The sequence below is a fragment of the Lynx canadensis genome, chromosome E1, assembly GCF_007474595.2.
Source record: "Lynx canadensis isolate LIC74 chromosome E1, mLynCan4.pri.v2, whole genome shotgun sequence".
NCBI classification, from domain to species: domain Eukaryota; kingdom Metazoa; phylum Chordata; class Mammalia; order Carnivora; family Felidae; genus Lynx; species Lynx canadensis.
In genome coordinates, this window is record NC_044316.2 from 23,408,332 (window position 1) to 23,425,164 (window position 16,833).

At 42.1% G+C, this 16,833-nt stretch overlaps 1 protein-coding gene across 6 annotated transcripts in view; it reads left to right on the forward strand.

Annotated features, from left to right (window-relative positions):
- Nucleotides 1–16,833, forward strand: part of ACACA (acetyl-CoA carboxylase alpha) — a 274,923-nt gene that overhangs the window by 34,571 nt on the left and 223,519 nt on the right. The window contains exons 1-3 of one of the 6 annotated variants that reach the window (XM_030296958.2): nt 8,571–8,692; nt 9,035–9,211; nt 15,806–16,058. In XM_030296958.2, the coding sequence (XP_030152818.1) occupies nt 15,832–16,058 (227 nt within the window). In that variant the 5' untranslated portion in view covers nt 8,571–8,692; nt 9,035–9,211; nt 15,806–15,831. Of the gene's footprint in view, nt 1–8,570; nt 8,693–8,941; nt 9,212–12,732; nt 12,780–15,805; nt 16,059–16,833 lie in introns of those variants that run through there. The other 5 variants (XM_030296964.1, XM_030296955.1, XM_030296956.2 and 2 more) reach the window with 5 other exon arrangements.

The window sequence follows — 16,833 nt, forward strand, 5'->3', positions numbered from 1 at the left end:
TTAGACAAGATGATTTTGAAACCTCTTACAGCTCTAAAATTACTATTTTAATGCCATGCTCTGCTTCTCTTTCTTTTAAAGGTGCATGCTTTTGTTTGGTTGGTTTGGTTTATTTTAAATTCTTTTATTGTGGAATGTATCATACATATAGAAGAGTATATAGAAAATAAGTGTAATTTTAATTAATAACAACAGTAATAACAATGAGGACAGCATATAGCCATCGCCCAAATTAAGAAATTAAACATTGCCAGTGTCTTAGAAACTGTTTATTTTCTGATCCCACTCATTTCCCTCCTCCCAATCATTTTTCCAAGGTTTTTAAGTCGTCAACTGTATGTGTATCACTAAAAATATACTTTTTTTGCCTGCTTTTGAAGTTATATAAATGGATTCATTCTTTATGTATTTTAAGGTATACTTTTTATTTTGTATAACACAAAATGGATATACCTCTCTTCGTGTCCTCTCTCAGTCATTACCTACCTTCAGAGTAACCATTATTCAGATTTTTACCACCACAAATGAGTTTTGCCTATTTTTGAACTTTATATAACCAGAAACATACTCTTTTGTGTCTGGCTTTTTTTTTGCTCAACATTATGGTTTTTTTAATTTTAAAGTTTATTTATTTATTTTGAGAGAGAGCGAGAGAGTGAGCATGAGCAGAGAAGGGGCAGAGAGAGAGAATTCAAAGTAGGCTCCACACTGTCAGCAGAGAGCCAGACATGGGGCACGAACTCACCAGCCCTGAGATCATGACCTGAACTGAAATCAAGAGTCGGTCACTTAACCGACTGAGCCTCCCAGGCATCCTGCTCAACATTATGTTTGTAAAATTCATCCGTATTTCATTGTAGAATTGTTTGTTTATTCTCATTATTTTATAATATTCCACTGTATTAATATACCACAATTTATGTATCCATTCTACTGCCGAGAGACCTGGGGTTCCCAGTTTTTGACTATAATGAACGATGAACATGGGCACATATGAAAGTTTTCTCTGGTGGCTCAGTCTGACTTCAGCTCGGGTCAGAATCTCACCATTCATGAGTTGGAGCCTCGTGTGGAGCTCTATGCTGACAGCTCAGAGTCTGGAGCCTGCTTTGGATTCTGTGTCCCCCTCTCTGGACCTCCCCCGCTTGCACTCTGTCTCTCAAAAATAAACATTAAAAAAAAAATAAAAAAAGAAGAAAGTTTCTCTGGAGTATAAATTCAGAAATGGAAGGTGGGTTATAGGGTAGACAGGATATGTTCAGCTTTACTAATTAATGCCAAATTGTTTTCTAAGAGGTTGTCCCCATTTACACTTCTGTCTGCAGTACATGAATGTTCCTGTTGTTCCACATCCTTGCCAAAGAGGCCAAAGAGGCTTTTCAGTGTGGTACAACCATGGGACTCAGAGTGCCAGCCTTCCATTGGTTTTCAGAAGCCCAGGCCAGTCACTTCTCCTGTTTGCTTGCTCCCTCCAAATCAGGGTAAAGGATTCAGATTATCCCTAGGTTTCTGATCACATGCTCTATTACACTGGGATATTGGCCTCGGGTGAGTGGGGTGGTGAATTTAATAACATAAAAATTCCTGAATTAAGTGAACATCTGTAGGATATTTTGTTCTTGTACCGAGCACTCATAGGATATAGAAGGGGGCACAGAAGGAAGAGGGAAAGTGATATTTTCAGTGTGCTTGTTATGTTCCAAGCTCTGTGTTGGAAACTTTACATTTTGGTTATAACATTTAATCCAAAACACAACCTTACAAGGTAGCTCTTATACCTCAGTTTTATAGACAAGGAAACTGTGGCTCAGAAAAGGGGTCATTTGCTCAAGGTCACAGAGCTAATTAGTGACAGAGTCAGGATTCAAAGCCTGGTCTATCTGATTAAAGAGCTCAAACTCTTTGCAATACAACACAGAGAAGGCAAAGTCCCTGCTGCTCTTGAGGTATTTTGGCTTAGATTGCCAGTTCCAAGAATCAGTTCTTCTCATTTCTGCTTGCCTGTATTGACCCTCAAAATTATGGTATTCAATTGATTATGGCCAACTCATTCATTGATTTAAACTGTATTTTATTTTCATTCATTTTTGCTTTCCCTTATCTTTCTTTTTGCTGTACACATGAGCACAGCAGATCCACTGATGAACAAGATTTGTGTTGGGGACATGGCCTTCTACCTGCTGGTCTAATGTGTTGACCAGAGGTGAGAGTGAAAAAAGACAGGAAGATTGTGAAATCTTCTGGTCCAAATTATGATATGAGAAAACTTTAAGACTGAAGAAAAGGATGAAAGGAAGTTGAATGATGGCTCACTTTTCCTTAAAAATAGAGGCTCAGTAAAATTTACTAATGTATTATATATCATGTTGCATATATAATAATAATGGAGAGTGAGGGTATCTGGGGTAGATAAGCAGAGATCTAAACATGTAGCAGGAAAAAGCTTAGTCTGATATATAAGGAGTAATGTAGACACTGGAGAAGTCTGAAGAGAAAGTGAGGACAAGAGTAGAAAGTAAACTCACCAGGAACATTTTTATTGATTTGCAGGAGAATGAGTTCAGAGATGAGAAGATAATAAAGCTGATCAATATAAAATGTCAAAATCCCAGCATTGGGCAAGACCTAAATGAACCATCTTGTCCATTTTTCTGCCTCTAGGTAAAAGGGCCCTTTAAACTTTCTTTAGCTGTTGAGTTGTGAGCTATGTTGACTTAGGTTTAAAAAAGAAAAGATATTGGAGGTGTCATGGAAGAAGGAGCTAAGGTTAGGTAACTACCAAATATGGATAGAGACTAGGTGTTCAGGACTAGATGACAAGGAGGGAGGGACAACTGAAATGCCTTTTGAAAACCCATGTACCCATGTGAAAACCCAAGTGTCCATGTGAAAACATCGTGGTGAATCTCTACTATGAACTATGTTCTTTGTTGTGTAATCCTACCTTTCATCATCAGAAGCAGACTTATAAAGTGGCTTCCTTGAGGACATTTTCTGACTTCATGGTGTGAAGTTCCCTCAGGCTCTTAAGTCTGGATGAACCTGAATGGCTGACCAGAACAAAGAAGTGTAGTGTTCCATAGTGTTCAGATAAGGCTTTTATGCCTTTTTCCCTTATCTCACAACTGGAGCTACAATTCTGGTGAAGGCACTGACTTTCTTGATGAAGTCTGTCCATTTATAAAAAAGCCAAGTACCTTACTGGAGTCTTTGCCTCCCAGAGGTGACATGAAGACGGATAAGCAGACAGCCGGAACAAAGCGGCCTCTCAGGTACAGAGCTAATCTTTATTTCAGTCAGTGAAGTACTTACTAATATTTATACCTACACCTACTCTAAGAGCTATAGAGGGGAGTACCAAACTATAAGAAATGCTCTCTGCCTTTAAGATTATTAAAATTCAGTTGGAGAGCTAAAACCAATATACACACACATAGAAAATTATAGCCTAATAAGTGCTGAACCAGGTGGTCGTGACCAGACTGCTACAGGAATTCAGAGGAGAGATCAGTGGAAGCTGGAGAAGTAAAAGAGATCTTAGAGAATATGGGACTTCCAAGGAATAGAAAGATTCAGAAAATAGGAGGTAGGAAGGATGACGTCAGCCAAGGTAAGAATAGGTATGGCAGTCTGGGGCACCTGGGTGGCTCAGTTCATTAAGCATCCAACTTCATGATCTCACAGTTTGTGAGTTCCAGCCCCGCCTCAGGCTCTATGCTGACAGCTCAGAGTCTGGAGCCTGCTTTGGATTCTGTATCTCCCTCTCTTCTCTGCCCCTCCATCACTCACGCTCTGTCTCTCTCTCTAAAATAAAAAAAACATTAAAAACAATTAAAGGGGCACCTGGGTGGCTCAGTTGGTTAAGCTTCTGCAGGTCATGATCTCATGGTTCATAAGTTTGAGCCCTCTCTGTGCTGACAGCTCAGAGCCTGTAGCCTCCTTCTGATTCTGTGTCTCCCTCTCTCTCTGCCTCTCTCCCACTTGTGCTCTGTCTCTCTCTCAAAAATAAATAAACATTTAAAATATTAAAAAAAAAAGAATAGGTATGGCAAGAACTAGAAGCCAGGTTAGAGAATACATTATATAACGGAGGTCAGTGGGAAATAATATCTCAGTGTTTCCTCTATCCTCTGTTCTAAAAGTTGATCACTGACCTTGCTACTTAAGGAATTTGGAACCGTGGCCAACCACCAGGACAGGTGGGCTCTTCACTGTTCAGTTTCCCATTAAGGCACTGTCTTTCCTCCCTTGGTTTAACTCTGGCCTGACCTGATAGACTTTCCTGTCTTAGAAGTGCAGGTGTAGGAGGCATTGCTGTTTAACAGAGACACTGGCAGCAGAGGGGAACAATAATGATAAGCCCTAAACTATTATTCTCAAACTTCAGGTTGAGTAATTACTAATTTTTTAAAAAGTCTTCATTAAAAAAAATAATTAAAAAATAATTTTTTTAATATTTTTGTGAGAGAGCACGCAGGCGTGCATGTGTGGGGGAGGGGCAGAGGGAGAGGGAGACACAGAACCTGAAGCAGTCTCCAGGCTCGGAGCTCTCAGCACAGGTATTCAGGACTGGATAACAAAGCACCCCATGAAATTTTTTTTGAGTGTTTATTTATCTTTGAGAAAAAGAGACAGAGCATGAGCAGAGGAGGAGCAGAAAGAGAGAGGGAGACAGAATCCGAAGCAGGTTCCAGGCTCCAAACCATCAGCACAGAGCCTAATACAGGGCTCAAACCCACAAACCACAAGATCAGGACACGAGCGGAAGTCAGATGCTCAAACGGAACAGAGTGGCCTCTGAGCTACCCAGGCACCTTGGGAATCTGAAGTTTAACAAGCACCTAGTGATTCTATTTCATGCGGTCAGTGGAACATTGAGAAACACTGCCCTAAACTGAAATAGAATTGAAAATAAAGTGCCAAAACGGCTTGGACATTGACACACCTACTGTTTATACATTTCAAGGCTTACTCATTTTATATAATGTTTATTTATTTATTTTTGAGGCAGAGAGAGTACAAGTGGGGGAGTGACAGAGGGAGAAGGAGAGAATCTTAAGCAGGCTCCGTGCTGTCAGTGTGGCACCATACGTGGGGCTCCCAAACTCTGAGATCATTACCTGAGTTGAAATCAAGGGTCGGAAGCTTCACTAACTGAGCCACTCCGGTGCCCCAAGTCTTACTCATTTTTGAAAATTTATCCTCTCCCATCTATGGCTCTTATAAAATTCACATGGCTATCATCTAAGGAGCAAGACATAGACACTGTTTTCGTGTTTAGTTTTGTCTTCCTAACTAGACTGTATCACCTTAAAGACAGGAACTGCTTAGAGTTTTCTTACTTTCCCCAGAATAGGAAGAGAGACCATCTTTAAGGCTGGAAGGTAGTTGGAATGCTCAAGATAAGTCCCTGATACCTTTATGTAACCTTCCTGAAAGACCTGGAAGCCATTTGACACTTGGGAGCTATTAGTTTTCTAGGGCTGCCATAATAAAGTATCACCAACTGGGTGGCTTAAACAACAGAAATTTATTTCTTCACAGTTCTGAAGGCTATTAAGTCCACAATCAAGGTGTCTGCAGGGTTGGTCTCTTCTGAGGCTTCTCTCTTTGGCTTGTAGATAGCCATCTTCTCCAGCATAAAAGCCACAGTTCTGGTAAGTGCTTCATCAGTTGTGATTCACAGATGGTTTTCTCTCTGTCTGTGTGTCCTAATCTCTTTTTCTTTTCAAAGATTTTATTTTTAAGTAATCTCTACACCCAGCGTGGGGCTTGAACCCACAAACCTGAGATCAGATCAAGAATTACATACTCCAGGGCGCCTGGGTGGCTCAGTCGGTTAAGCGTCCGACTTCGGCTCAGGTCATGATCTCATGGTCCGTGAGTTCGAGCCCCGCGTCGGGCTCTGTGCTGACAGCTCAGAGCCTGGAGCCTGTTTCAGATTCTGTGTCTCCCTCTCTCTGACCCTCCCCCATTTATGCTCTGTCTCTTTCTGTCTCAAAAATAAATAAAGGATAAAAAAAATTAAAAAAAAAAAAAAGAATCACATACTCCATTAAGGAATCTACCCCTGAAATCATTGTTGCACTATATGCTAACTTGGATTTAAGTTAAAAAAATAAAAGAAAAAAGAGAAAGAAAAAAAAAAAACATCGCATACTCTACCGACTGAGCTAGCCAGGCACCACTCCTTTCCTCATAAAGACAAAAGTCATTTGGAATTAGGGCTCACCCTAATGACCCCATTTAAAATTTTAATTTCCTCTTTAAAGACCCTATTCCCAATACTCACATTTTGAGGTACTGGGGGTTAGAATTTCAACATACGAATTTTGGAACACAATTTAGCCCATTATAGCTGTCTAGTTTCAGCTTCTAGAAGTATGCCACTCCAGTCACTCTCTTCTCTTCCACCTGTTAGTCTTGTATAGTAAGTTCTCTCTCCACCCTTTGGCTCTCCTCCTCCACTTCTTACAGATTATAATGGCTTGTGTGGCAAGAACTCATGGAACAGCTCTAAAGAGCTTAAACTAGCAGGTTGTGGCATGCACCAAACAACACAACACTGAGGAGCTGTTGAAATTCTAGATGCATTATTTTAAAGACCTAGTTCTCTGCCTACACATCTTAATATTTGATAATAACTAGATTTTATGTAAGTGGTCTTGGTATATATCCTAACTCATCCTTCATTTTCTTCCACTGTGGTTCTTTCATCAGGCCTTTCCTTGTCTGGTTCTTCTCAGAGCTCAGTTACTTCAAATATTCAGTGAGGTGAGAAGCAGGATATGTAAGGACTTGCTGAAGTTTCACAGAAGTTCCTGAGAGTTACCCCTGGTTTTGCAGTGCTCCTAAGGCTGATCTACAGCAACACCACTAAGAAAGAATCTTGGGGGCAGAGTTCCTATTACTTAGAAATAGGAAAGGTATATGAAAAATAAAAGAGGCAGCCTCAAGATTTTTAGTTCTTTCCAGGAGAGGCAAAGCTTCCCTCTTCCTGGGGCCTTTTTCCCCCCCCAGGCAAGTCAAACATCTTGTTAAAACCAGGAAGTTATGCTCATTTACCTTTAAGTTCTAATTTTCCTATCTCTGTTCCTTGACAGATGCATCCAACGACAGACACAGTCATTGTGAAAAATGGCCCACTGCTCTGTAAGGTCCAAATGTTTCCAAATTTCTTTTTCCAGTTCCTATTAAAGTAGGTTGGTAAACTCTTGGAGAAGCTACCACCTAGTGGTATTATGAGGAGTCCTAGGTGAATATTGTCCCTTGTTGACGAACCTTCCCATCTTTCTGCCTCTGCTTCAGCCCAAGAACTGACCTCAGGTGTGTACTCCTATCCTATGTACTTTTTGCCCTCTGGCATAGAGCTTCTTCTCACCAAATCACCATTCACTGTCCTTCTCTTGACATTTAGCACAAGACTGTGTAAAGATCAGGCAAGTACTCTGGGTGCTTCATTAAATTCTTGTAAGGGGTTAAGCTCACCCCTTTTTTTCTGAAGTGCAGTTTTCTCCAATTTTCTTTCTCTCCCATCTGATAGTTGTATTATATACTGAAACTCTTAACTGTTACTTTTCAACACACAGCCACCATGAAAGTGTGGCTATGAAGTAACTGGTAAAGGTAGAGGAACTGGTTGGCTTCTGTTCAATGACTTGGCGGAACCACAATGGAGGTTGGGAGGGTTGCTCTAACCGGAGAAATCCGGAATTTATTGCCCTCTATTTTCCCTGCTCAAGGCAGGCAGAAAGAACTGTTGTCCATTGGCACTCTGCCCTTCTTACTGAGCTTCCTTTACTGAGGCTTTCCCTCAATAATCCAGGACCCTGCACCTCAGTCTTTTGGAGTGGGCTGCTTTGGGGCCGCCTAGCAAGCCAATGGGCTGGTTATGTTGTTCCAGAATAGGGGTTAGCCTGTACTCTGTACTAACTTGGAAACTAGCCTGTGTGATCCTGGGCAATTCATACATGCAATACCCACTTCTTCAAGGGGTTAGTATTGAAAAGGATAAGGTCCTTACGGGCCCGAACACCACCTATTCTGCTCCGTCCTCTTTGGTGCTGGACTTCCTTCCAGTACTGCAAGCTGGCTGGCTTCTCACTTTCTGCGGCCCGTGAGCTTCTCTCCCTCCTGGGAGGTGCACGTGGGGCCGTTTCCCCCACCCGCCTCTCCTCCGCCGGCAGGCGGAAAGGGCCAGCCGGCCCTGCACCCGCCCCCACCAAAGGGGGCGGTGAAGGGTGAGCCTGGCGCGCCACGACCGCCCGGGACCCGCCCGCCCTCTCGCCGCTGGGCCCCGAATGGCAGAGCGGCGCTCGGACCATCGGCATCGCCTCACGTCGCCCCGCCCCGAGCCTTCCTCTCATTGGCTGTCGCCCGGTCCTCGGGGCCCGCGCCTCTCATCGAGGCCGGCCACACCGAGCCGCAGCGGGGAGCGGGGTCGGAGGTGAACGGCCCGGAGTAACCCCGGACGTAGTCGCCTCATGGGGCTCGCCCGCTGAGGTGGGAGGCAGGGGCGGGGCGGGGGCGGGGCCGGCTCCCGTGAAGCCCCGCCCCTCACCGTGTGCCCGGCCGGGCTGGTGCTGCGAGCCTGTCAGCCATCGCCGGGGCTGCCGGCCTCTCCTCCCGTCCACCACCGCCTCTGCGCAGGGTCTTCCCTGGGCCGCCGGACCACCGACGCCTCCGCTTTGAGGTGAGGTGAGAGCCGCTCCAGGGCCGGTGATCCGACCTGGCGAGACTGGGGCCGGGGGAGGGGCGGCGGTAGCCCGGGGCCGCCTCCCGCCAGCACGCGGGCCCGGGCTCCATCCCGTTCGAACCTGTGCTGGGCAGCCCAGCCCTCTCCGCAGCTCTGGGCCCTTGAGTTTCCCTCTGGGGGAGACGCAGAGGGGCCTGGGGTCTCGGGGTGGGTGGTGGGAACGCAGACCCCGGAACTTGGAGTCGTACAGCCCAGGGCCTCTAAGGAGGGACTGGGGTGTCTGCCTGGAGCTCGTCACCATCCTCCTCCCTATCCTTGGCGTGGTTTGATTCCTTCCAGACGCTCTCCAGTCCGACCCAGTGCTCAGGAGAGGGAGAAGACCCACGTGGGAAAGAGATGTTGAGGATTAGGTCCACTTGCGTTGAAAGTCGTCTTTCTCTCGCAGAGTGAGGTGTGGGGTGCAGAGCTTCTTTTGCTCTCGCTGTGTCTTTGTATCGTGGTGGGAGCCGGGGCCAGGTGAGTTGTCCCTTGCCAGCTCCTCCTCCTGAGATTTTATTGTTTTCTGTGAGGGACGTAGTGAAAGTACAAGCCTGTCGTTGCTCTCCTCTCCATTTGCCATACTGACCAAGGGAATCTATCGGAGATGGAACGTAGGAAAGTGGATGTGAAGCTAATGATTTCAGAGGGAAATGTGCGTGGGGGTCCTGCCTGGGTCAGTGCCAACACTATTCTGTGTTTGGAGATGGGACGTAAACACCAGTGAACACTTGGAATCAGCTGTAAATATCAGGGACCTCTCTAGGCCTTATGGGTTTTATATTAGCATATAAGAATACAACTATTTGGGGAAAATACTTTAATTTCAGGTATTTTTGTTTTGTTTTTGTTTTGGGCTCTAAGTTTAGTATGGAAATCAGAAGACCCGAGGACTTCCTGATTTTATCTCTACTTAAGCAGTGTTTCTGTAATTTCCCAGTGTGTGGAGTACACCTAATAACTTGGTCTTCAGTCTGAGAAGTTGGTCCCCTGAATTTCTTTTTTCATTCATTCATTCTTTTTTTTCTTTCTTTAATTTCCCAATCCAAAGCGCAGATTGGGAAGGTTACTGGCTTTGGGTGTGTGGTTTCTTTTCCTCAGGGAGAAGGAGTTCTTTGATTTGTTTATTACTTCTTGGTGGGGATGCCTTGGGTGTCTGTGATGAGAAAGAGTTATGCGCTGACAGGCATTTTTAAGGAAAGGGTTGTAGTCCAATAGAGTAGGACAGCAGCTGCAGTGTCCAGGTGGGTGCCTGCTTGCTACAAAGTAGCAAGTTTCTTTTCACTTCCTTCTCTTGCCTCAGTTTCCTCATTTCTAATAACAGGAGGACTGTTGTGAATCCAAGAATAATTAACAAACATTGTAAAGTGGGCATATGAAAGTTGTCATAGTCTTTATTTACAAATCTGCCTGTGTTTACTTCTGTTGCAGAACTTTTTTTTTTTTTTTTTTAATTTTTTTTCAACGTTTTTTATTTATTTTTGGGACAGAGAGAGACAGAGCATGAACGGGGGAGGGGCAGAGAGAGAGGGAGATACAGAATCAGAAACAGGCTCCAGGCTCCAAGCCATCAGCCCAGAGCCTGACGCGGGGCTCGAACTCACGGACCGCGAGATCGTGACCTGGCTGAAGCCGGACGCTTAACCGACTGCGCCACCCAGGCGCCCCTTTTTTCTACAGATAGTTATTTGGTTTTGATTCCTTCACATTGGAGGTTTCTCTAAGACATCTAGTAATCCTTAATTGCTTAATTTTAAGAGGGGGGAATTGATTAACTTTGTTGTAGGTTGACCTGATGTGACAATTAGTGAACCCCAATATTACTACTTGAGGTTTTTTCCCCCTGGTCTAGTTAGAATCTTCAAAGCAGGATCCTTTCTGTATTTCCCTCCTGATTGGTGAAAATTGGGGCAAGAAGGCTGGGAGCTCTTATTCAATATGCTTGCTTAATTTCTCCATTTTCAACATGATGCTCTCCCCTTTACTGTTTCTGGTATGTCCCTGTCTAGAAATGTCTTGTTTAACCCTCTCCAGAGAATAAGTCTTCAGGCTTTTATCAGGATGATAGAGCAGTAGGCACTGCGCTTTACTAATTGGAAAAAAAAAAAAAAAATCTAAAGATCTGAAGCTTCTGAAACAGAATTTCGATCAGATATTTTATTTTATTTCATTTATTAAATTTTTTTTTTTAATGTTTATATTAGAGAGAGACAGAGGGCAAGGGAGGGGAGGGACAGAGAGAGAGGGAAACAGAATCTGAAGCAGGTCCCAGGCTCTGAGCTGTCAGCACACAGCACAGAGCCTGACATGGGGCTCAAACTCACTGCGAGCTCATGACCTGAGCTGAAGTCGGATGCTTAACTGACTGAGCCACCCAGGTGCCCCTGCTCTGTTTCATTTTTTAAGTTTATCAATTTTGAGAGAGAGAGAGCACACACAAGCAGGGGAGGGGCAGAGAGCGAGGGAGGGAGAGAGAATCCCAAGCTAGCATCGTGCTGCAAGCATGGAGCCCAACACAGGGCTTGAACTAAAGAACCGTGAGATCATGACCCAAGCCGAAAACAAGAGCTGGATGCTTAACCCACTGGGCCACCCAGGCATCCCTGTTCTATTTCATTTTTGATGACTGTGCCCAACTTGGGGTTCAAACTCATGACCCTGAGATCAAGAGTCACATGTTCTGCTGACTCAGCCAGCCAGGTGCCTGTCCCTTTGTTTTTAAAATGTTGATTGTAACCCACTAAATTTATTTCTTAGTATTTTGCTTGGTGGTTGCCCATAGTTTGAAAAACACTAGTCTAGTACATAATAATTTACAGAGTCATTTCATATACTTTTAGTCTTCACAGCAATCCCATGACCTTTTTATTTTTCCAGATGAGGAGGCTCAGAGACATTAAGTGACTTGTTCAAGTTTGCACTGTGAGCATTTGGCAGAGTCAGAATTTGATTTTGAGTCCTAGATTTTGACTCTAGTTCCACCTCTGTACCTCTGGTTACATCTGACCCAAACTACTTTCGTTTTCCTTTCTTTTCGCACTCCCCTTCCCTACACCCAATTGTAGGGAATAATGCTAGTTTAGACTACATAATTGGGCAAATCCAGCTTTCCCAGTTAACATATTTGCACAGTCCCCAATCCTGTCACTTGTCATTCAAGGTCATCCCTTAGAAGTTCTGGATTTCTCCTCCACCATAGACCAGTGGTTCTCAAGCCTGGATATATATCAGTGTCTATCAACTGTGGAACTCTATTCTGATGTCTGGGCCTCCAGCAGTGATTCTGATTCTGTCAATCTGGGGTGGAGTTTAAACATCCATGTTTTTAAAAAGCTTCACAGGCCTGAAACTAATGTAACATTGTGTGTCAATCATATCCAAATAAAAAACAACTTTTTAATTTAAATAAATAAGTAGCTCCACAGATGATTGTTATAATGAAAGTTGAGAGTTTTTACCCTGGATACATTTAAGTCTGTGGCATAGAAGGAAAACCCAGGATTTGGGAAGTAAGTAGAGACTCCTTGGTCCCTTAGAGGTTTAGGAACTTAATTTAATGAGAGATCCGTCCTCTTCCTGGCTTCCAACTTTGTGCATGGGTATAAACCATTTGTAAACATAATCAGAGCCTAACAGAGTTGTAGGGAGTCTAGTGGTTCTCTTCTTCCCAACTGCCTCTTTTTTGATGAAATCTTAGAAATCATAAGGTTGGAATGTGCTCATCGAAGTATGCAATTGGAAAAGGCCACTTGTGAAATGGTAAGCTTGGATTATTGTTCATTATTCTCATGAAAAATAAAGTCTTTGAATGTAATGTTTTTTATTTATAGATTTGAACAAATAATAAACAACTGAACTGTATGTTTTAAGTTAAATAATAGATTTGACTAGAAAAATGATACTTTATCAGTTTTGTATTATGCTGAGCAAAACAGGAATTGCTAAAATTTGGGTTACTTAAAAAAAACACTTCAAATCTCTCTCTGTCTTTCTCTCTTTAGTTCTTTTTGGAGGTGGATATCTGCTCAGACAGTAAGAATTATAAGAGGTCAGTTACAAATAATGCTCTTTCATGTTTACAGTGTCATAAACATTTTATGTTCATGTGCTAAAATATTAAACTGTAAGCTTTTATGTTAAAAGTTGCCTTCTGTGAAAGGACATAGGTAGATTTGGGGGTATAACCTGAAGTGAATGGTCTGACCATGGTAGTATTCCATCCCCTTTTCTCTTTAATTCAGGACTAGAATCAGCGGAAATGGGACGGACTATAGAGTAGCTTCTAGAGTGGCTGGGTAGCTACTCAGTGATTTTCCATACATGACCTCTCTTTTCTGATGGTTTGCAGGCTTGTGGCTGGGAATACCACTCAGTAGAATTGCTGGTTAGTGGATGGGCTCTTTAGCGCTGACAGCTGAGCTGCTTCCAATCCTCAAGAAGGCTGCCTTCCTGTTCTTCTTGGCTAGGAAGGAAAAGTTTGAAGTTGACCTTACAGAGCCTCTCATTTATTAGTTAATCTTGTCTTCTTCTTCTCCCATGAAATCAGAGAATTGTTTCTTTATCCTGAATTTTATTTTTTTTGTGTAGTCATCTAATTTTGGTCACACTAAACTAGAAGAGTGCCTTACTTATTTCTCTTGTGAAGAAGGCAGCCATTATTTTCTGTGTTAGTTGAGATGGAGTTTGGAATTTTGTGGGGGTGGGGGAGGGAGGTCTCCTGTTTTTGTTTTTGTTTTTTTTAAACTTGATTGTTTACGGCTCTAAAATGTGAAAGAAGTAGCCTTTTTTGTTACTGTACCTTTTAGTGTTCTTCAGACTGGTCAGTCTGTTAGAACTTTCTCTCCTTCCTTCCCTCACTTTCTCCTTCTCTCCCTTTTTCCTCTTTTTGGATGATTTGAGTTTTTTTAGAGTTCTGGAAGTGAATGTCTATATAAAATTTGGAGACATTTAAAAACAGTTATTTTAATGAAACCTAATATTCCAAGGGAGAAATGTATAGTAAATTTAGATGTCAAGTTTTTCCTGTTCCATGATATTTTTATATTTGATTCTAGTTTTTAAAATAAAAGTTAGCTTACGTAATCTCTAACTCACTTTTAAGAAATATCTAGCAGTAATATTTTTAGCATTTCTGGCAATTTGTTATTACTGTTTCATTCTTCCAGCAGAGTGGTTCTCAAATTTTAGGACTTGTTAAAGTATAGATTACTGGGCCCCAACCTGTAGATTGTGATACAGTTAGTTGCTCTATGGTAGGCCCAAGAATCTGTACTTTTAACACGTTCTGAGGTGATGCTGCTGCTTCTGGTCTGGAAATTACACTTTTTGAGAACCACTGCTTTATCATTTACGAATACTGTTTTGTCTTTGTAAATGAATAAGCTCTGATTCACAAATTACATAAGAATAATGGTGCACGTGTAATTTTAACAGGTTTAATGGTGATTCCCAAAGATTAAAATCTTGATATTTTGTTACCTAATGTCAAAGAACACTGCTTGCCACCTACTCTTACACTTCAAAGTAGTCTACAACATAAACAATTTATTAATAATAAATTTGTTGGGGCGCCTGGGTGGCGCAGTCGGTTAAGCGTCCGTCTTCAGCCAGGTCACGATCTCGCGGTCTGGGAGTTCGAGCCCCGCGTCGGGCTCTGGGCTGATGGCTCAGAGCCTGGAGCATGCTTCCGATTCTGTGTCTCCCTCTCTCTCTGCCCCTCCCCTGTTCATGCTCTGTCTCTCTCTGTCTCAAAAATAAAATAAACATAAAAAAAAAATAATAATAATAAATTTGTTATTTATTGATATACCATCTCTTAGAGCACCTCGAAATCAGGATTGGGAATATTGTTTTCTGAATTGTTAGGATATAAGCAGTTCAATACTAAGTTGATGTATAGTTCTGAAGGTTTTTTTTAATGGGATCTTTTGAATGACAGAATAAATATTGTTTAGTTTTAGTTTTATTGTTCTTGTGGACTTTCAGCCATGTTTTGGTCTTTTAATTAGTGTGCTAGTTGTTGGAAATATCCAGTTATGACTACTAAGGCCCTATATCTAGAAAACTTATGGTTGAGATGACACCTCCCTTATTTTAAATTTTTTTAATTTTTTAATTTTTTTACTATTTATTTTTAAGAGAGAGAGCAGGAGCAGGAGAGGGGCAGAGAGAGAGGGAGACACAGAATCTGAAGCAGTCTCCAGTCTCTGAGCTGTCAGCATAGAGCCCACTGCGAGACTTGAACTCACAAACTCAGAGACCATGACCTGAGCTGAAGTCGGACGCTTAACCAACTGAGCCACGCAGGCGCCCCAACACCTCCCTTATTTTAATTAGAGATTTTGAATTTGATAGTAGATTCACTTTCTTCCTAGCAAAGCCAGCACATTAGAGCCAAAACCAGACATGCTTGGGTGAATCTTTAACAGATGTAATTTAAGAAAAAACTCATGAGGGGAAGTAAACATTTCTTTTTTTCAGTTAAAAAATACCCATCTGGAGTTTGCTTTAAAGCAAACTATATATATTTATCTGTGTGGATATATATCAATACGAATATATTTTATGTGAATATATTTAACAAAAATACGCTTAAGTAAAATTCATAACCTCTCAAAGTGTAGTGTTTGGAATGAGGTGATAGTTATGTAGTTTAGTGTAAACACCTAGTTTGAAATGACAGCCACTCTCCCCAAATCCTTATACCACATTCTCCCCGGTACTGACAACCGAAATCACAGTATTACAAGCAGCTTTCATCTACTGCAGAGGTTTCTCCACTGTTCATAATTATCTCTTGGGCATTACCAAATTGATAAAGAGATTGGGAATGGCTTATAGTTTTAAAACAGATTTCTTTAAGGAAGAGGGAGCTAATTTTAATTTTTTAGGCATAGTTACATCTGGATTTTCCTCCCTTGTAGAAAACCAAGGCCCTGAAATAGAATAGCCAAAGAAACTAGTGCTCAGACGCTACCCTGCTTTCAAGTGCCAGCCATAGTATATTAGGAATAACCTGTGGCTATCCTCAGGTTATTATCCATAACCTGCTTTTCTCACTCATTTTCTTCATAGCTCTGAGAGCTCATTTTGAAGGAAAAATGGATGAACCATCCCCCTTGGCCAAACCTCTGGAGCTGAACCAGCACTCTCGGTTCATAATTGGTTCTGTATCTGAAGATAACTCAGAGGATGAAATCAGCAACCTGGTGAAGCTGGACCTACTGGAGGAGAAGGAAGGCTCTCTGTCACCAGCTTCTGTTGGCTCAGATACGCTCTCTGATTTGGGGATTTCCAGCCTACAGGATGGCTTGGCCTTGCACATGAGGTAAGACCGAAATTTTACTTGACCTTATTGACCTGTTGGTTTCACTGATTTTGTTCTGGAAAGGGCAAGAATAATTTTAGCCAAGATTGCTCCACCTTTTCCTGTATCACTGGACTTAAAGCTTTGATGAAGAAATGGAAACAATGCATTTTGCCTGGAGTGGAGGCTTTCAAAGTGTCTTTTCCTAAATGTTCCTCTCAACTGTTTCCTGTTCTGTCTATATACCGGGTCTTTTAGTGACATCTAGTAAGTGAGAGTTAGGTTGAGAAATTTTGGCTTCTGTACTACTTTGACTAACACTGTAGTTGTAACTATTTTAATGGCTGATAAGACTTTTGCAGGGTTGGGCAAGTTTGTAGTGATTTTTCTTTGAACTGCTTTCATGTCAGAAAGGTATATTCCATTTCTGGCAGGGCCAGTCCTCAGTAACAATACAAAGGGTTGTTATAGACTTCTCCTTTTTCAATAGAAATGGAATTCTCTATATGTGATTGAGAATGTCAGTAAGTAGTAACATAGGATTATTCTTATTTATTGATGTTTGATTATACAACCAGTATGTGATATACTACCCTTGGGTCATTTGCTTTGCATTTCTTAGATTAAAGGGCCTGGATTAGTGGTTCTTGGTTTTCACTGTACATCAGAGTCACTTTGTGGAGCCTTAAGAAAGGAGCCCCATCTCCAGAGCTCCAGAGATTCTGATTCATTTGATATTGGCTTGGTTTGGAGCTGGGGCATTTTTTTTTAAAGCTATCCAGGTGATTCTAATGTA